This window comes from Aethina tumida, chromosome 1 (assembly GCF_024364675.1).
Source record: "Aethina tumida isolate Nest 87 chromosome 1, icAetTumi1.1, whole genome shotgun sequence".
Taxonomy (NCBI): Eukaryota; Metazoa; Arthropoda; class Insecta; order Coleoptera; family Nitidulidae; genus Aethina; species Aethina tumida.
In genome coordinates, this window is record NC_065435.1 from 75,967,311 (window position 1) to 75,987,041 (window position 19,731).

Here is a 19,731-nt window from a genome sequence, read left to right on the forward strand (position 1 = left end):
CACCAATGCTAAATTAACTTATAATTACATCCAGGGTTTTAATATCCATCATTCGTTCCCGTTAAAGATAATTAATGGCAAATACAAAATTATATTACTTTTCATAATGCGCCCTATTATTTTATTTAATTAATGGAGCAAATATTTTTACTTATGATTCATTTCACAATATAATTAACGTCCATTTATGACTATTTCTATAACATATTTATGTATTTTCATAATATTAAATAATAAACTCATTAACTATAAAATTATTAATATTTTTACAGCATGGATGGGTGCCCTTTGTCTCTGTATCTCATTCATAACGTCGCCATTAATAGTAGCAATTTGCAGAAGAAAATCAACCAGATTAGCAGCTTTTATCGGCGGCCTCCTAACAGCATTAGCTTGCCTCTTCACCTCGTTTGCCGTTCAATTCCACCAAGCACTCTTAAGTTACGGCATAGTTTTAGGAATTGGTGCCGGAATCGTTAGGGAAACATCTACAATTGTGCTTGGACATTATTTTAAAAGGCGCAGGGAATTCGTAGAGATGGTTGCTCAAGCTGGAACTGGAGTAGGAATTGCACTATTCTCTGTTTTATACAAGGAAGCAGTGGGGTAAGAGTTCAGAATAATTTGCGGTGTATTTTTTATATCACTTTTTATGTTGAAGGAAATTGGGTTGGAGATTGGGCCTGCAGGCGATTACGGGATTATTGGCAGTGGCATTTTTCTTACCAATCGTCTACCGATCCGCCAACTTATACCACCCGCAACGTAGCGCAATCAACCATCTGAAGAACCAAAGGAAGAAGGTTAAGGAAAAAAAATCACACGCCAAAGTGAAAAAACCGCCAATGTTCGACTTCAGTCCCCTCAAAAGTCGGGGACTCAGGGTCCTTATTATTGCCAGCGCCTTTGGTGCCTTAGGAATATATGCACCCATATTTTATTTGGTACCACCTTCATTAACTATTTTTAAAACAATAATTAATTGTTCGTTTTTAGGTGTACCAAGGTTATAAAGAAGGACTAGAAGACTCGGCGTTAGTCCTCTTGCAAACGTTCATGGGATTCGCCTCGGCTTTAGGTTGCGTAGGCTTCGGATTAGTTATAGTACGACCTAGTTCCCAATGTCTCATCTCGAGACAATACTTGTGCCAAGCCGCAATGGTCGGAATAGGTATAAATAATAATCAACTATAATTGAAAGATCATTTATTGTGCTATTTAACATTTTAGGTATATCTTTACTTGCGATGAGTGCAGTTCAAGGTTACCACGGTTATGTCTTGTTCGTGTGGCTGTATGGAATATGCTTAGGCGGTTTTACGTATTCATTGAAGATGTTCGCATTGGAACGGGTACGAGGAAGGCACTTCACCAAAGCCTGGAGTTTTATTCAGGGTGCCAAATCTCTTCCCGTTCTTCTAGGAATACCTATTACTGGCTACATTAACCAAACTTACCCAAAAGCTGGTTACTACTTCAGCTTTGTCACCACAATAATTGGTACAAGTTACAAATTTACTTCAACATTTCTTCAATAAGGATTTACTTATTGTTTCAGGTGCTAGTTTGATGTTTCTGGTGGGCACGCGCAAAGACCACACAATAAATACAACGCCAAACAACTGCAACCTGAACAACTGCACAATTAACAACCTGAACGAATGCATTTGCCCCTACAACAACTTGTACACGCCGGATCTTCCGCCGTACAATTTTTATCGACAAGGTTCGAATCATTATGAAAGAATTTTCTCCTCGAACTACGATCAGACCTTCGATCGGTCCAGCCTGCATCGTCATTCGTTCAGGAAACCGGAACACCACGCGCACATTCAGTACCTGCCCAAGAGTCTGAGCTACGCAGCCAATATCGACCACACGGGCTATCCGTATCACCATCACAAGCACGCTCACAATCACCATCCGGATTACATAAGATACGTGCATCTGCCCCGAACAAGGAGTATTCTGAGGCCGAGCAAGAGTGTACCTGAGGGTTTGGCAAGGTGGGACCAATATGGATCGTACCGAAGACCTGTGGTGAGGAATGTGCAGGTCATCGAGCAAATCACCACCTCGGTTTAGTCAAGAAACGCGTTCTTATGTATTCATCCAACGAATTTTAGGGAGTCTTAGGTGAAAATGTTTGGAAGATTAATACAACGTTCAGGAATTGATTATTATCACGGTAACAAGAACAACAATACAGTACAAATCATGTAGATTCGGATTATTAATGTTCCAATCATTTTTCAATTATATGGAACTCGTAAATATCAATTTTAAATGTTGTCACTTTTCATTGCGATTGTATTTTGTATAAAACCACTGTTAATTTTTAATTATTTATTAGGAAAGATACAAGAACATTAGGTGATTTTTGTTTGTGATCAATATCCTAAATATTTTGTTAAAATTGAGTAATTGTAAAATAGTTCATTTGTCTAGTCATTGTTACATTTTTAAATAAAATATATCATAATTAAAAGAGTATATAAAAGACTTTAAAATAAACTAATGCTTATTTTGCTAGAGTAAGAAAAATATGTGGTAGAAGGCTTGAAGTGTTCATGAACCTATAGATATTTTCCTGTTATATTTTCCAAAACAATTGTCTACCACATTTTTAGGCGATTATGTTGTTGATTTATTTCGAAATTTTAGATAAAAGTATATTTCAGCAATATAAATGGTTGTGATTGCAATTTATTTAATACTAGCACATGTTAGATTGAAATATTAAAATCTAAATTAGCGTTAGCATTATATAATTCAATTTTGTAGACGATTAATGAGGGAACAATACACTTAACTAAATGTATATTTAATAGATACTCTATAAAAATATATAAGACTTAACATATTGTTAAAACACTCGTCAAATTATTTACAACTTTTAGTACCTTTCTAAAGTACTCGTTCATAATTTATTTGAGAGATCATTGTTTAAGAAAAATAAATATTTAAAAATAAAGTTTGTTTTAATTATACATCCAATAATTATTTATCCTATTTATCGTAACATTCTTTACAATAAAATATTCAAAGGAAAATGAAATACATAAATTTTTAATTATATGAGTCTTCTATAAAATAGATTTTATAGATTTAAACAAAATAATGTTTTATAATATTTTAACTATTTGATTAATTTTGGATGATAACCTCGAATTTAATTTACTTTCAGAAGCGAATTAATCAAAAGATCACAGATTTTTTATGAGATTAAATTAACACATTCAAAATAAATTAGTTATTTATTGAAAAAAATACATAAATTAAAATAAAAAACTCATATTTTAAGTAATTAGTAGTTGTGTTTATTTATATATTTTTTCTTACATTTAAAATTTAAATTTCCCCTATATACACTATCTAACCTCAAAATTCTAACCTCAACTTGATCAACATTCAGTACACATGTGTATTTAGTGTTTTGTATTAAATTTGTTTAGTTTTATTTCAAATGACTATGGAAGTGGTCGAAGAAGTTGTACAAAATGAGGACACTTTTAAAAAGCATAAAATTAACGACGAGAAATCCAGTGATCAACCCAACAAAAAGACGAAAACATTCTCAGCAAAGGAATTCAGAAAACAACTATCCGAAGGGGACAAAATATCAAGTAATACCATTCCTTTTTCATTGAAGCTTATAGTAATTATTGATAACTTTTAGGTATAACACGTTTTCTGAGTTGTGTTAAAGGAAACAAGAAACACGATTACTTATATGAATACTTGGAATGTGGAGGAAACTGTCATGAACTGTTACAACAACTGGAACTAGAAGCCTCATTAAATCCTCTCGCTATTTTCGAGCTAGTTACTCTTTTATTATTGCAAATTAACTCAAAATATCCAAATTACCAGAATTCAGCAACAGAAGCATGCAAATATATATTAAACACCCACAATGGTCTAATCAACAAGATGATTAATTTGAGCTCCAGTACGGCAGAACGTAAAACAGTTCTTAGACTATTAACAGCAATTGCCACAATGTCTTTAAACTTAGCACAAGAGGTTCTGGTGAAAGTTAATTTTAATCAAACGAACCTTGAACTGCTAACAAAACACACTGGACAAAAAGACAGTGTCAGAGATGTTTTCATACATTTTCTGACTGGTTTTCTGGTGGATGGACACTATCCTAATCTTCTATTGTTGTTAAGAAAACGTGGTTTATTGACAAGCATTGTTAAAGATTTGCAGTATGATAATTGTGAGACTGTTTGTCTTGTTATAACAGCAATGAAAAGTCACATTTTAGAAAACCCTAGTGTTTCAAAGACAGACAAAATGAAGACATTTAGCACACCTGTTATTAGAGATATTGTTAATTTGTACAATTGGAAGGGACCAGCCAGTTTTAGGGCACAGAAGAAAGACACTTTACTGAAGGTAAATTACTTATCTTAAAATATTTATAAATTAATTGATTTATTTAGGTGGAAGTTGATCAAGTTGAGAAATCGAAAGTCAGTGAATCTGTGCACGAGTTCCTGATGGTTCTATGCACTTCACACAAGTTTGGTGTAATTTTTCGGGATCATATGATGGGCTTAGGTCAAAAGAATCAAAACACTTTAATGTACACTGTTTTGGAAAGTTTGGATAGGCCTTGGGAACATTCATATGCAGGTATTTGATAAATTATTATAGAATTTTCAATGCTACTATATAATTTTTACAGGACAATTAGTGACAAAAATTTGTGGCTCAAGTCCAGATTTGTCTAAAACAATGTGGAATACTTTAAAACCTTATCTGGAACTTAGAGCCACTAGGAAATGGTTAAATTCATTGAATTTTGCAAAAATACTTTTGTCTGAGCTTCAGCCTAATTGTATAGATTTCTGTGCGTCAGAATTAACAGCCTATCAGCTCACACAAGTTATATCATCTCTAGTTTTGCCTTTACCGATCTTAAAGACCATAATACCTGAAAATTTAACCTTTGAAAACCACGTTATTAAACAATATGTCGTTTCTTTATTGTTGGAGTTTTTGAAATCGGCTCAAAATTATCTAAATCACTCTGTTAACTGGTTTAAATCGGTTTCTGGTAAAGAGGATCAACAAAAGTTGAAATCATTTTTATCCAGTTACATAACAAAGAATTTTCCTGACGCGTTTTTGCTTTTGGACAACTGGCAATTAGAGGCGAATTGCGAAGAAATTGAAGTAATTCAACCTGTTGATTATTTAAGTAACGTTTTAGATATACTACACATTTATAAAGATATTGCACCGCAATTACTTGAATCTTTGAACAACAAAGATTTGGATTTTATTGAATTTTTGTCTAATTTAGATAATTTAGAAACCGACGTCGATTTAATCAAAATTAAATCGATTAATTTATTTGTAGATTTTGACAATTCAAAATTTTCACTTAAGTCCGACTTGTTTTCTTTCGTTGTGCCTTTACTATTAAAATTCTATTGCAAAGACAACAACAGTAGTGCCTTAACAGTACTTAATAAACTATTTAAATTAACAAACGTTTTCGAGGGTTGCGAGAATGAAATTAACATTTGGTTAAACGGTGTTCTCGATTTGAAAAAGTTTGACGACGACGTTGCGAACACTATTGTCGAAGTGCTAAGACAAACTCATGATAAACTACCTGAATATTTGAACACATTAAGTGCTCTGAGAGGTGACGAAGAAAACGTGAACAATTTCAGCGAAATTATCGAAAATTTGTGCCATGAAAACACAGAATCATCGAATATTGACTGTATAAAACATACGTTTTTAAGTCCTATGTTGTTGGGATACTTAAATCACTTACGTGAGATAGAATTATCCAAGCATTTAAAAATATATACGCAATTCGTTTTGTTCACATTATTTCATTCGCAGACCCTTCCGACAACTTTTAAAAATGTTATGGAAAAATTTACCGTCGCCGACAACATTACCAAATACGTTGAAGCTTGTTGCAACAAAGACATTACCGTTTTCAATAAACACAAAGGCAAAATTGATGTTTTTGAAATTTTTTCCGATTTGTTTTTGAACGGCGATATTACTGAATTTGTCGCCAATTCGGATAATCTTAAATTGTATCCCGATCTAATTTTGAACCTTTTGCAACTCGCGACCTTTCAAATTTGCTCTCTCGGAAGTAGTACGAGTGAAAGTCAGGCGAAAAATTTCGAAATTCTCATAGATTACATTATAAAAAACGAAAAACTTGAACATGAAAATTATATATTAACTGTATTGGGTAATCCGAATTTGTTGAGGAAATTCTCTTTGTCGCATTTGAACAAAAACATGCTTTCCAAAATTTTGTTGTCGTGTGTAAAAATGTTCAAAGAAGCAGAAATCGATGTGGAAAAATATTTGAAAACGTACAGGAAGAAACTCGTGCGAATTCTAAAAAAGCCCCATAAATGTCAAGTTGAAAATTTAACTGATATTTTAAAAACGTTCAATCTTGACTTGCAACAATGCGTCGAGTTGTTGAACAAATATTTTTCTGAAGATTTTAACAATTCATCGATGATTGTTGAAGTTAGTGCTTATTGTTTAGAACAAATAACATTTTTGAGCGAAAATAACAATGAAATAAATCCATTACACGAGACACTTATTACGAATATCAGTTTGTATGTGGTGAATTTATTAAAAGAACAAATTGATGCTACTAAAATCGTTATGTCGTTTCAAAATTACTTACATAACTTTCCATGCAGTCTAAAATATGTCAGTAAGAGTTTGTTTGAAAGTTTGTTAAACGTTTCTGAATACAACAAGGAAAACGTTGAGTTATCTAAGTTTTTGTTGAAGAAAAACCTCGAGTTTTTAATGGTTATCAAAGAAAATCTTGAAATAGTTTGTGAAAAGAAGTATATAATTCTACCATTGTTGCAAATCATCTGTGAGAACGTTAACGACGAATTTATTGAGAAAATTTACGAAAAATTCGAACCTAGTTTAAACAAGGCATTGCTGAAGCCCCAAAAAGTGGGTCAACACTTTCTGAACAATCCTGAAGGTTTATACAGTTTGGTGAAAAAGTGCATGACTGCGGATAAATGCGGCATACACTTCGAAAAAGTTCAAAAATACGACGTTTCTGAAGTGTTTCTCTCATCTATTTTGCAAGCGATGATCGAAAATGTTGTCAAAGAAGGCGTTACTGAAAAACAAATCAACAATATGATTTTAACTTATATACACTTGCACATGACGTTGTTCAAAAGGAAAACTAAAAACGACGAGGATTCCAAAAAGTTAAATCAGATTTCCCTAAGTTTTCAAAGCATTTTACAAAAATTTTTGCGTGTTAAATCAGAGTTCGATTTCAAGACTGTGGCGCAGAATGAAACGTTCAAATTGTTCTGTAAGTTTTCATTGAAATTTGGTGTGTCTGGTAATTCTAATTTGTTGTCAATTTTGACGAATTTATTGGAACTATTGGAGAAAACAATCGAAAAGGATGAAGCCAGAACGTTGTTCGAACTCATGGTGTCACACTCTGAATTTCTGGATTCGATACTCGGCGACAATTTGACTGTAAAAACATATTTACTGTCTGTATTTACGGTATTGTGCAAAAACTGGCCGGAATTGATGCAGAGGAACCACATCCCGGTTTTATTGAGCGCTTATCAAGCGACTACGAAATCCAGCGACAAAATCATCATGGGACTTCTACAAATGTAAGTATTTACGAGTTATTTATTTTTAAGATATCTAATTAGACGTTTCTAGGTACGAAAACAACGCAGATCAGACGCAATTCTACGATTTCAAGCCGTTTCTGTGGAATAGGGCAGCAGCAACTCATTATTCAATAAGATCATCAATCGAAAATAAATTGGCTCGTCAACCTAAAATGGGAGATGTCCTCGACATTCTCCAGGACAACATGGTGGAAAACACTATCCAAAACTACGCCCTCGACACGAAATTGCACAATTCAACCCCTGTGATCCAAACAGTTCTAGACGAACAATGTTGTTATGATCTGTCGTTTTTGTTGCCGGTTTTCAGTCAGTTGTTGGCACCTGAAAATCAAGTGCAGACTTATAGGTTCACTAAATCCGGAGCTTTGAGTCTTACCATTATAGGTCTTAGTTGTCATGATGAAGAAATTAGAAAAGCAGCATGTCATGTTTTGGCACGTTTCCACTTGCACATGGAGGCGAGACAGAGCGGCAAAGATAATCTGCTCTGGATCAGGTTTATTGAAGCCGTTTGTAAAGGTTACCTACCAAACATTTAAAACTTTATACATAATCTTATCCTTATTTTCTTCTTCAGGTGCGGCCCTTTTGGAAGGTTTCCAGATAAACAACTTCGCTGCGATCTTTCTAGCAAGAATGGCTTTAGTACTGACGCAACCGAACGATGTAATGTACGTGCCAATGTCGCAATATTTGACGGCAAAACCCAATTTAGACTTTAGCACCGTACCAGAATTGTACACATATCTTCACAGCTCGGATGTAAACTATAAAGAGCACCGAAGGTTCGCTCTGGAATTATTGAGAGATGGACTGAGGACTGAAAAAGATTTTACCGATTTTTCGAAATCTATGGCTTTGAAATTGTTCTCTGAGTTGTATAGCAGTTGTATTTCTGATATTGAAACTAGATTGTTGATACTAGATGTTTTTGTTAATGCTTGTAAGTTACCGTTAGGCTGTAAGGTTTTGTGCGAGAGTCATTCTTTGTTACCTCAGTTGCATTTTATGTTAAAGAATGACTCTAGAATAAAATCACATGAAAGAAATCAATTTGTCGATAAGTTTGCAGACATTTTGGCTCTAGTTGTTGCGAATATAAAGAACAAATATAACAACTCCCTCACTTTGGAATTATTGATGATGATTGTACAAGAAAACAGTAGGAAAAAAGATAAAATTTTGGAAACTATTTTAGAGATTTACAACAGATATCCACAAATATTCCTAGAGGAACATTTCGACCAATTATTAAAAATCACAGACGATAAATGGTGTAAATATATTAGGGAACACGGATGTGAATTTATTTCAGAAAACGATTTATTAAATGATGATTGTGTAAAATGTTTAAGAATACTTCTGTTCCGAAAATATAAAACCAGTTAATTTTTATTGTTAATTTTATTTACCCAGTTTGTCCCTAAATAAAAATAAAACGAAAACTTCTAACGAAAGTACAAAAACTTTATTATAAACTACAAATGTAAATCAAAGGTGCCATCGTCAAATATAACAGTAAATCCATATCACAATTGTTATCACAACGTGGAGCCACCCGATAAAATTCTTGCTGGCCGAACTGTTACATAAATTATATGAGCAGAGTCGGCAACTAAGTTTCTCGTGCTTCGTCGCGTTTTGTATTTTTTCTCTTCCGATTAAGTTGCAAGCTTCGGACGTTGTGATGTTCTTTACGCAACCTCTATCAGTTGCCAGCACTAAACTGTCAGGCATTTTTGCTGCAAAAAATCTAATAGTTATTACATTTAGTAACCATAAATAAAATATAATCATGTGCTTTACGAGTCTGTTAAATTATTAATGGATGATTTACTATTTCGCGTCAGAAATAGTTCATGATTAACTTACTGGCGTATTTGTAATAGAAACACACTTCACCAGTCGCACACTCTTTCGTCAGTATCGAATTTTTGTAAGGCGTTATGCAGGAACTGGTAGTTTGGTGGCAATGGTAACACCTCAGGCAGTGACCTGAAAAAAATGCTACTAGTAAATTTTATTGCATGTTTTCCGAATTTTTCACGTCTAAAAATAAAATTTATTCGGTTTTACTTAAAGGTTGAGTTGTCGTAAATTCCTTACTAGTAATTGATTTAAATTGGTAAAAATCAATGTCTACGTAATATGTAGTATATTATCGGGTTATCTGGTAATAATTTGTTTTATGTTCAAAAACTGAATTAACTGATGTTATATATTAGTTAGTAAATGATTAATTAGACGGTTCACGTTAAATAAATTAAAAACAAATTTATAAGAAGACAGATTAGTGAACTCCCATTTTAAAAACAAAATAAACAAACACAAAACACGGGACAAATATTGCGCCAACATTTGCGGCGGTACAAGAGCGGAAGTCATCGAAACGTCGTTCTTACCGTCACCAAAAACTGAAACCAGAACGAAAACCAAAAACAACATTCCAATTAGTACGTTTATTTCATAAGACACGATAAAAACAACAGTCGAATTAATCCATAAACGCGATGCGAGAAACAGCGTCGCGATTTGGGCGAGCGTCTGGACGTTACCGCCTGAAATACACTGAAACACGTTCTCATTCTTGGCGGTTTCATTCTGAAACCGTCCAGTGGCGTGCGCCAACACGTCATCGGGTTGCTGCTTCTAAATTTACACCATAAACAATCGGTTGTACACCGTCCTTGACATATTGGGTTACGGCTAATGGACGGTATAATTAGACCGCAGGATGTATGTGGATTATTTATTTAGGGGTGGACAACCGCGTGTTATAATTAAGGAATTTCTTTGAAACGGCTAAAAATATGTCACGAGTTTTCCAACAGTTTAATATGTATTTTTTAATGACTTGATTCTTAGTGTTGCATCAACTAAAAAGTGACAATGAAGTAACACACAAGATGGACCATGTAAAAACATTATCTTTAATTAACAACTAGAGTAAGAACAATTTATTGTTCTTTTCGCCATTCGTCTTGTAACTGTTTCAAAACGTTCAAGGTTTATCGCGTTCGAGATGAATTAACAATTTCTCAATGGGTTTAAAAATCTTGTCGTAGTAAAAATTATCAGGTGCAACCCATGGATTATTATTAATAGATTAATACACTAAATAAAGTTCTCACATCCGAACAATCCGTCAAAAGTTAGATATACCAATCAGATCTATGTACGTGTGAAATTCCAGGCGAATATAAATAGAAAATCCGTAAATATAGGCAGGACAGTTTACATCAACATTTTTACACACACTAAATATAGAAAATACATTAGTCATAATTTCGGAAATATTAAAAATAATGCCTTAATTATAACTAAGCACCGCACCTTGTACAATTAACGTTGCACAAATATTTACGGGGCCGTAAATAATGCAATAAACTGGTACGTGCGTACTAGAGGGGGGAAAGTTATAAACAAAGAGGACGGTTGTTTAAATCCCAAAAATGCGTTGTCAAATGTGGCACTTCTTGAGATCTGAGTGCGTGTACGTTTTTAGTTCAGTCGTGAAAAAGTCATCGAAGGCGACCAATTAAGTGTACAAACTAATTAAATAGTTATGATGTTTGGGATGAAAACTGCTGGTTTATTTGTTGTGCTCCTCGGGATTGTAAAGTTTGGTGAGATATTTCTTATTATTTTAAATTTTAAATTAAATAATTTAAAATTATTTTACGAATATTAAAAAATTATTTAAAAAATACATAAAATTAAATAAGAGTTTATTTTGTTTAATTAAAATTTGTTACTTTTTTTGAACATATTTTATATGTATATACATATGAACTAAAAATATTTTTATTGTTTCAAAAATTTATTAATAATTATTGAATTAATTATTGTAACTAATTTTATTGAAATTAATTTTATTGAATTATTATTATATAAATATTTATGTAGTAGAAATATATCCAACTAGCTATGACAATTAATTTTACATGTGCAAGAGCAACGCGATTTTGTGCATAAAAAGTACAATCTGTAGATTATTTAGTTGTAAAGTTTTAAAATATTGAAATTTGGTGTTAAATGAAAAATTAATTTTACTTACACAAGTTTAAAGTCGGTTTCTTTTTATGTAAATCTTTAAAACGGTAGTGAAAGCAAAAGCAGAATATCATTAGTATTATTCCAAAAGTATTAAACTTATTGACACAACTGCTTTATTAAATGAAACAATTTCTAAATATTCAAGGAAAGTTTATTGAGTAACTCTATCTATGATTTTTTTACAAATACTTGTATTAGTATGTAAGTGTACACGTGTTTGTATTAAAAATTGTATGATTTTCAAATTATTAATTTAGTAAATTTTAATGTAACAAGTATTTTTAAAGGAAGAAAAAGCAAATGTAAAATAATATTTTTACTTTTTCAAAAACTTCGAAATTTTATTGGCCAAAATATATTATATTAAATTATTATAAAATTTTACAATATTTATGCATTTATTATTTAGTTAAAGATATCTATGACTCAATTTATCTTAATAAATTAAATAATTAGATATTTCAACACAAGTTTGTATATAAAAATACTATAATAAATATATAATAGTTATAAACTTTATATTTATTGAAACTTAGAATATTTTAGAAGAAAGAAAAAAAATTAAAATATATTTTAATGGATCCTAAAATTTTGAGAACTATTAGCAAAACTTATATTAACATGTTACCTATTATTGGCTATAAATGTTTTGCAAATGATGTGTAACTTTATCTATGACTTATATATACATTACAAATATTAATAAATACTACATGTTTTTGTATTTAAAACATGTATGAGCTATCAATTAAATGTAAATTAATGGAAAAGATAGTAACATTATTGTACAATTTTAGTTAAACCCAAATTTATATACTTTAAGAGTCATTTAATGTGAAATATGCACTCCAATATTTCCAATTAAATAGATATTAATAAATTGTATTGATCAATAAAATATTATTTAACTTTAATTGAAAACAATGCTTTAAGTTGAAAAAAAATCATAATCTAATCTGTAACTGCTAACTATGAATGCTTTAATAGTTCATAATAAATAACAATTAGAAAGTACTTATCCCTAATCAGAATTTTTAAAAACGTCATTATATTAATTTTCCAAACAAAAACATTTTCACCTTGAATTTGACGTTAATTTCGTAACGTCCGTTCCAAATTTCCCGAAATTAGTAGAAGCAGATAACGCTTATTTATAATGTTTAAATAAAATCCGAAAATATCAGGTGACCGACAATTTCCATATCGTACTATTTTAGAAATGTTGTCTGTCAATAAAACAACGGATGTTTAACAACCCCAAAAAAGTGTGTCGTAAACAATAAGTAAATAAATTAACAAATATTCCGTTTTTAATCAGTATATGAAAATATTTCATTATATTAAATTTTTCTAGGCGATTGTATTAGATGCTACGAATGCAGCGCCACATTAGGACCCCACGACAACGACCCCTGTTATTACGGGGATGAGAGCAGATTGAGACGTGTCCACTGCATCGGACCATCAGTCTGCGGCACCTATCACTACGAAAGTAATAACTGAAATAACAATTAAACCGAACGAAATTTACATCGATAATTTTCCAGAGCATTATCCGAATTCACCAACGGAATACCACGTGACGCGGGGCTGCCAATCGATCGGTTACGGGTCCACGTGCGAGGACATCTTCAACAATCTCCGAGCGCAGAACGCCATCCTTCCAGGACAACATTCCTGCACCACGTGCAGCAACGATTACTGCAATTCTTCGATAGGCCTCAGGTCCGGCACCGTTTTCATTTTCGCGTTGCTATTTCAGTTTTGGAGGCTGTTGCGGTATGAGTAATCTGGTGTACGTAAAAACACTACCTTTTCCTCACATCGTTAGCAATTGTTGTTTACGTAACCCAGTTTCGGGTGTAATTGGTGTTGCGTAATTTCATGTGTTCGTAGTTTTATTATTTTGAATAAAATTTTATTACTTTAACGCTTTTACTTTAATTAATGTGCTGCGAAATGTTTAGTTCTTTTATGAATAAAAATGTTTAGGTTATATACGTACTTACATAAAACAAATTTGAACCATATTGATACATTTATTAAAACAAACACTGCCGGGTCCACCCCCTCGTGAACCACATAAATTAGTCAATTAAAAAAGTGCTAATAAATAGTGTGCACATTAATTTTAACGAGTGACAGAACCACAACCAAATACTTTTTTGTCGGATTATTCCGAAATTTTCATGAAATTTTCATACATGCATATTATACATATCATAGGAATAAAAATACTTTAAATATGTATGTTCTTTAATAAAATCAATATAAAAAATATCAACTGTTCTTTTTCAACTACTACATTAATGCGACAATCACACTTTCCATAACTTCACAAAATAATTTAAAAATTATCATCAAAATAGTCTATGGAAAAGATTATTTGACGGTTATAAAAAGTAAACTCCCTGATAAACTATTATAAGCAAAATCAACAATTCACAAATTAACGTTGTGTAAATATGGACCTGTAATGTATGGTCTAACAATTATATAAATTGTGGAAATTAATGGAAAAGACAGTAACATTATTGTACAATTTTAGTTAAAACCAAATTTATATATTTTAAGACATTTAATGTCAAATATGCACCTAAAAATATTTCCAAAAATTATCAGCAAAATGGTTTATGGAAAATATTATTTGACGGTTATAAAAAGTAAACTCACTGATAAACTATTATAAGCAAAATCAACAATCACAAATTAACGTTGTGTAAATATTGACCTGTAATATCCATTTTTTGGCCAAATATATATCATCAACTTTGTAAGTATACTAAATTAAGTGAATTTAGCAAACTGTTAATACCATTAAATTACATATATTTTGATTTTTTATAAAGATGTTCGTTTTACGAGTAAGTTTCACGTCAAACTTTTCTATTTACACTCTCTCATAAATTCTCTATCGGATTTAGATCAGGTGATTTTGATGGACACTCAATTACTTTAATTTAGACCCCTTCAACATATCTTTGGACCATTATTGTGTTAAAAATTGAACATTAATGGAATAAATACATCGACATAATGTTCCATAGATATATTTTTAGGATGTGTTTGTACATGCACCTATACATTTTCCTTCCATTCTATGTATTGCCCCTATTCCAAAATTCAAAAAACATCAAATAAATATTTTGATATACTGCATCAATATGTGACTGAATTATTAAGTTTCTTAATTCAGATAAAACATCTTTTGAGCGGTCCGTGGTTATAATAGAATAAAACTGAACTGAATAAATATCGAATATAAAATATACCTAATATAAGATTGAAACTGAATAAATCCAATAAGTTAAAATCCAATTTAACAGTTTCAAGTGTGTGCTGAAATAAATAAATTTTAAAAAGTTGATACTTTTTGTCCAATATTGTATATTAAAATAAATAAAAAAATATATTTTTGGTGATAACACCAAATTAACTAAATTGTCGGTAGCATAACAGCATTAAAAAAAGATTAAAAGTATCTTTTAAATTAAGTGAGCTGTATGATACTGGGCAAGGTCGTTCGGTTGTTTTTATTCAAAAATTATCAGGGGACTCTTTTTGTCCACTGTGTGATTGTTTAAATTGGGCGATATGGAGATTTTGATATTTTTTTAAGGAAAAATAAAAACTATGTTTAAGGTAACCGATTTTGTTATATTTATTGGTAACTTTTCTAAACTACAATAATACATGAGGACGGACACGATTGTATTGAATTAAACACTATTTAAACTATGCAATATAAAACAAAAATAACAGTGATCAAAACCATCGAAAAATCTCCCACAACAGCAGAATTGCATAAATCCTTATCCCTGCACTCGTGACACTCGATCAACTGATCCGTGGGCCTGTTGTAAGTCTGATGGAGGTCCGAACAAACTGTCGGCGAGGCGCAACCTCGGTGCACCCATTTCTGGCCGTTGTCTGCATTAAAATCAAAAAAATAAAACGTAAACTTGATTTAAATTCAGAAAAACTTACGGTTGGCTATGAACTTAGAACAAACATCTTCAGGAAACCGACAGAGGGTTCTTTTGTTTTCGTCGTATTTTGGTGAGAAATACAAGCAGTCGTAATTTGTGTGGGTCTCGTCCATAGATGCGCTACACGAGTAACACTCCAAACCACAAGCTGGAATTGTTTTTATTATCATTAAGCCCGAAATGCTCCGTGAAGTTCTAACTTACTTGTTGTGATTGTTAGCACGAACACGAAAATCGCAAGAGTTAACGTTTTGTACGACATGATTTTATACAGAATGAACTTGATCTTTTGCTAGACTAAGTTTTATAGTAGTTGTCAGTCGTCTTGTTTGTTTGTTTGTTTTATGATTGATTGTAAATTGTTTTCATTGCCACGTTTCATAAAATTAGGAAAATTCTAACGACTAACCGACTTCCTCAATAAAATCCATCCATGAATTTTATTAATTAATAAAACGCTATAGGTATGTGGTAAAATGTTTTTATTTATAACCATTCGTTAGAAATAAAGAATTGATTTTACACTAACTTTTACTTGGTAAATAAATTAATTTAGTACAATTTAGGAACGACCTAAGTATTTTAGTAGTTTGAGGTACAATGCAGTCTTCTCTCGAATTACATACTTTCCCTCCTCCTGAGCATATAACTCCACACGGGAAGACCCCGATGTCGGGCATACCTTTGACATGCTGACTCTAACAAAACAACTGTACATTTCTCACGAAGGTGACGCAAATGATGGAAAGCACCGAAATGAAAACGTTACCACTCCCGGAGTTATACAATCTAGACATCGTGGACGAATTTGAAGCTGAAATGAATTTAAAAAAATAAATTTTCTTTGTTATGTCAGATTACACCAGTTATTTTTATAATAAGGATTATTATGTTAATTTTACTTTGCATCATATTTAACTAAATTATTTATTTGGTTTCATTTAATTCATCATTGATACGATACGAAAATATCACTGTTGTGATATATTGAATTGATCATATTGAAGAAGAACGTTCTTGATACAAAATCAGATATGCAAAATATTAATAAAGAAATTGTAGTTTCAATAGCAGATGATCTAGAGGCTTTTAAAATTGGCCAGCAGGAATTCGACTTCGGAAAGGGTGTTTTTTTGCTATTAAAGCTGCAATTTTGTTATTTACACTTGTGCTTATTTGTTTGTTACATTTTGTGTCTACAAGTCAAAACGGTATTATGTATTTTAGTTTTATTCAAATTGTAGGAAAGGAGAAGCTTTAACCCATCATCCGATTTCATAAATATGGCACATATTTATTATAAAGCCCTTTTATTACTCTTTTATTTATTTTTATCCTTTAATTGTCTAGAAGGCCTTGTTAGACTGTTTGATCTCATAAATATACATGTGGTGCTTGACATGAATGTATGTTATGTAACTAGGTACAGCATTGTATAATAATATCCTTTAATACGTTCAGTGAGATATTCTGAATATTCACATAAAATAATTAATTTGTTCCGACGCATACACTTTGAATAATAAATTATATTACCAGGTTTCGAATTACACTTATCCATTTCGCACGTTTCATATTTCTTCACATTTACCATGTTATACTTTTGTATTATCCATTTGGAATAATTCGTAACTATTGCTGTTTCTATAATTTCGCAACCCCTGTAAACGTGAGTTTTGTTGCCTGCAAAAAGACTGTTTTTGTTAATTTGTTGTTGAAACGTACCCCGTGCTAGTTGAAAAGTGTAACAGGTTGCGGTTTCTGACCATGTATTTTCGCAATGTACAATCGATGAATTTTTTGATACTGAGTTGCATTCCGAATCCATGTTATTACAGTCGTAACAATACAATCCGTTGATCACAAAAACAAATATGATAATTGTTGTACCTTAGTGTAATTAAAGACAGTTTTGAGAGCAACCTAACTAGCACATATTAGGGAGACCGGAAAGTAATGTTGTTTTCTTACATTAAATTCATACGAATAAATTCTTCAAGTCTTTATTTTTAATGATGATAATTTAATCACTCTCGATATGTGCAAATTTTCAATCCCAGACCGATAATCCATTGATTGTTTGCCACTAAGAAATTGTCGTAGTTATCTGAATAAATGGATCGTTGTGATTCATTTGGAGAGAGCCACTGCCTTTTGCGTTTTGGATTATCATAAGGAGCCATTTTTCGTCTCCAGTGATTAAACTAATATCGTTTGTCTTCATGATCGTTAGGAGTCAAAATTATCTGATCTGAATCATGTAAAAATATGCATTTACGAATGCATAATGCACTTGGATTAAAATCATAAATGTGATTAGTCGGAACTGTGTTACTACTGGTATATGGCTGATCATTTCACTCCAAATTGCAAAAATAAAAATATCAATCAAATATCATCAACATTCCAGTCCAGTAATATTTCAATTTATGAGAGTCTAGATAAGAATAAAGTATTTGAAAGATTATAATCACTGGTTATTAATCATGTTTGGGGATACACATAAAATCTGTTTAGTAATGTTTGTTTTTTTATAAGATATTTTGATAATGATAATAATAACAATAATATATAATATTCTTCCATAATAATAGTGATATTAAGTACAGGGAATACACGTTTTCGGTTTATAATTTATTTGAATAATTTTTTATTGAAATGGATAATTTTAATTATTTTAAAAATCATAATACCATTAGCATTAGAGTTCAACAAAAATAATAAGTTTTAAATCAGTAATAAAGCTAATATCACCAAATGCAGTGGGAAATTAATAAAACAAAATTAATCGCAGACAGTTCGTCGGTCCTCCTTGCTCTACGAACAGTTAAACCCTGCTTAACATATTCAAAATTAGTGTACGAATAAATTCTTGCCATTCTTCTCTAAGAGCATTAACAAGCTTTTCCAAATTTTAATGATGGTTTTAATTGGACTGCAGTCTGGAGAACAAATTTATAAACCTCCTACAGTCAGATAAAGCATTGTTGAAAGCTTTGTTTATGCTTTTCCTACATTATACTTAAATCATTTTATTGAGTTGGTAAAATGGTATTTTATTCAAATTCTATAAGCAGTACGACACATTTACAATTACTGAAAGAGTACTTGGTTACTTCACTAAATATTTTCTCAAAGATGACTTTCAATAGAAAAGGCGTTCTGCATCTTCATGACAACGCAAGACATGTCGCATTAGAGGCCCAGAGGATGCTTCAAAAAATTAAATTGTTCTATCTCATCCACCATACAGTCAAGACATTTTTTCATGTGACATTTTATTAAACAATTTTTGAAGAGAATTTACGTTGAAAACCAACAAAATTTTCTTATATTCCCAATTTTTGTATGCCTATGCAAATTAAGCAAAAATTGTACCAAATTGTTAATGTTGTCACGACTAAGGTTCTTTCGAAAGAATAGAAAAGATTAATAATTTCAGAAATATATAAATTTTGTCCTACATATTCGTAAAGTAATTAGAGCGTGTTAAACTCGGAAAACATATTACTTTTTTCTAATTTACGTCATTCACTTAGGAAAAGGTATATTTGGATTTTTCAGTATATTTTTATTTTAATTTAATGTAGCATAATTGAGTTACAGCTACTTTCGCCATTTGAGTAATTTTTTGCAATCACAGATAACTCAAATATCCAAAGTTTCTCACTCTGCCAATTTAGTCACTTTACAAACAGCCCTAGCAAACAAAGATGATTATTATAATCTTTAAAAGGATAATAGATTTGAAATTTGAAAAACGCGGCGAGGATAGCCACCCTTATCTCAAAATCGTTAATGGCACTAATAACATCTTGAAAATGACATTTAAGTCCCCTAACGGTTCTACAAAAAATTACGTTTTTTTATTTTCATAAAATGCACATTTGAACAGTAGCAACTAGTAATAGTGATATAAAAACAAATTAATTAAAAAATAATAAATTTACTAGAAGATAATATTGATGTATTAATTACAT

The 19,731-nt window shown here is 31.4% G+C and overlaps 5 protein-coding genes across 5 annotated transcripts in view; 3 read left to right on the top strand and 2 right to left on the bottom strand.

The window, feature by feature from the left end:
• LOC109594640 (monocarboxylate transporter 2-like) overlaps positions 1 to 2,949 on the top strand; it is a 99,956-nt gene extending 97,007 nt beyond the window's left edge. Inside the window, exons 5-9 of the mRNA XM_049961137.1 lie at positions 273 to 606; positions 662 to 944; positions 997 to 1,171; positions 1,231 to 1,500; positions 1,559 to 2,949. Coding sequence (XP_049817094.1) covers positions 273 to 606; positions 662 to 944; positions 997 to 1,171; positions 1,231 to 1,500; positions 1,559 to 2,085 — 1,589 coding nt within the window. The 3' untranslated portion in view covers positions 2,086 to 2,949. The remainder of the gene's footprint in view (positions 1 to 272; positions 607 to 661; positions 945 to 996; positions 1,172 to 1,230; positions 1,501 to 1,558) is intronic.
• Positions 2,950 to 3,415: 466 nt separating this feature from the next.
• Positions 3,416 to 9,101, top strand: LOC109594682 (uncharacterized). The gene is made up of 6 exons (XM_020009923.2): positions 3,416 to 3,626; positions 3,680 to 4,404; positions 4,452 to 4,644; positions 4,697 to 7,679; positions 7,732 to 8,225; positions 8,284 to 9,101. Exons 1-6 carry the CDS (start codon positions 3,467 to 3,469, stop codon positions 9,093 to 9,095), a joined length of 5,367 nt encoding a protein of 1,788 aa, XP_019865482.2. The 5' UTR covers positions 3,416 to 3,466; the 3' UTR covers positions 9,096 to 9,101.
• Positions 9,102 to 9,152: 51 nt separating this feature from the next.
• LOC109594629 (uncharacterized) lies at positions 9,153 to 10,278 on the bottom strand. The gene is made up of 3 exons (XM_020009853.2): positions 10,109 to 10,278; positions 9,579 to 9,701; positions 9,153 to 9,448 (listed from the first exon to the last, which is right to left on the bottom strand). Exons 1-3 carry the CDS (start codon positions 10,149 to 10,151, stop codon positions 9,213 to 9,215), a joined length of 402 nt encoding a protein of 133 aa, XP_019865412.1. The 5' UTR covers positions 10,152 to 10,278; the 3' UTR covers positions 9,153 to 9,212.
• Positions 10,279 to 11,167: 889 nt separating this feature from the next.
• Positions 11,168 to 13,943, top strand: LOC109594674 (uncharacterized). The gene is made up of 3 exons (XM_020009915.2): positions 11,168 to 11,332; positions 13,117 to 13,254; positions 13,310 to 13,943. Exons 1-3 carry the CDS (start codon positions 11,272 to 11,274, stop codon positions 13,549 to 13,551), a joined length of 441 nt encoding a protein of 146 aa, XP_019865474.1. The 5' UTR covers positions 11,168 to 11,271; the 3' UTR covers positions 13,552 to 13,943.
• A 1,455-nt stretch (positions 13,944 to 15,398) lies between these two features.
• Positions 15,399 to 16,036, bottom strand: LOC126266527 (uncharacterized). The gene is made up of 3 exons (XM_049970686.1): positions 15,956 to 16,036; positions 15,750 to 15,899; positions 15,399 to 15,692 (listed from the first exon to the last, which is right to left on the bottom strand). Exons 1-3 carry the CDS (start codon positions 16,011 to 16,013, stop codon positions 15,493 to 15,495), a joined length of 408 nt encoding a protein of 135 aa, XP_049826643.1. The 5' UTR covers positions 16,014 to 16,036; the 3' UTR covers positions 15,399 to 15,492.
• Between the last annotated feature and the right edge of the window lie 3,695 nt (positions 16,037 to 19,731).

Coding starts and splice junctions, on each gene's coding strand:
- LOC109594682 (XM_020009923.2), top strand. CDS start 3,467: ATGACTATGGAAGTGGTCGAAGAAGTTGTACAAAATGAGGACACTTTT. Junction 3,627..3,679: donor CGAAGGGGACAAAATATCAA/GTAATACCATTC, acceptor GATAACTTTTAG/GTATAACACGTTTTCTGAGT. Junction 4,645..4,696: donor TTGGGAACATTCATATGCAG/GTATTTGATAAA, acceptor TAATTTTTACAG/GACAATTAGTGACAAAAATT.
- LOC109594629 (XM_020009853.2), bottom strand. CDS start 10,151: ATGTTGTTTTTGGTTTTCGTTCTGGTTTCAGTTTTTGGTGACG. Junction 9,702..10,108: donor GGTTTCAGTTTTTGGTGACG/GTAAGAACGACG, acceptor CATTTTTTTCAG/GTCACTGCCTGAGGTGTTAC. Junction 9,449..9,578: donor TTTCTATTACAAATACGCCA/GTAAGTTAATCA, acceptor GATTTTTTGCAG/CAAAAATGCCTGACAGTTTA.
- LOC109594674 (XM_020009915.2), top strand. CDS start 11,272: ATGATGTTTGGGATGAAAACTGCTGGTTTATTTGTTGTGCTCCTCGGG. Junction 11,333..13,116: donor CCTCGGGATTGTAAAGTTTG/GTGAGATATTTC, acceptor AAATTTTTCTAG/GCGATTGTATTAGATGCTAC. Junction 13,255..13,309: donor CGGCACCTATCACTACGAAA/GTAATAACTGAA, acceptor ATAATTTTCCAG/AGCATTATCCGAATTCACCA.
- LOC126266527 (XM_049970686.1), bottom strand. CDS start 16,013: ATGTCGTACAAAACGTTAACTCTTGCGATTTTCGTGTTCGTGCTAACA. Junction 15,900..15,955: donor CGTGCTAACAATCACAACAA/GTAAGTTAGAAC, acceptor AAACAATTCCAG/CTTGTGGTTTGGAGTGTTAC. Junction 15,693..15,749: donor TTCTAAGTTCATAGCCAACC/GTAAGTTTTTCT, acceptor ATTTTAATGCAG/ACAACGGCCAGAAATGGGTG.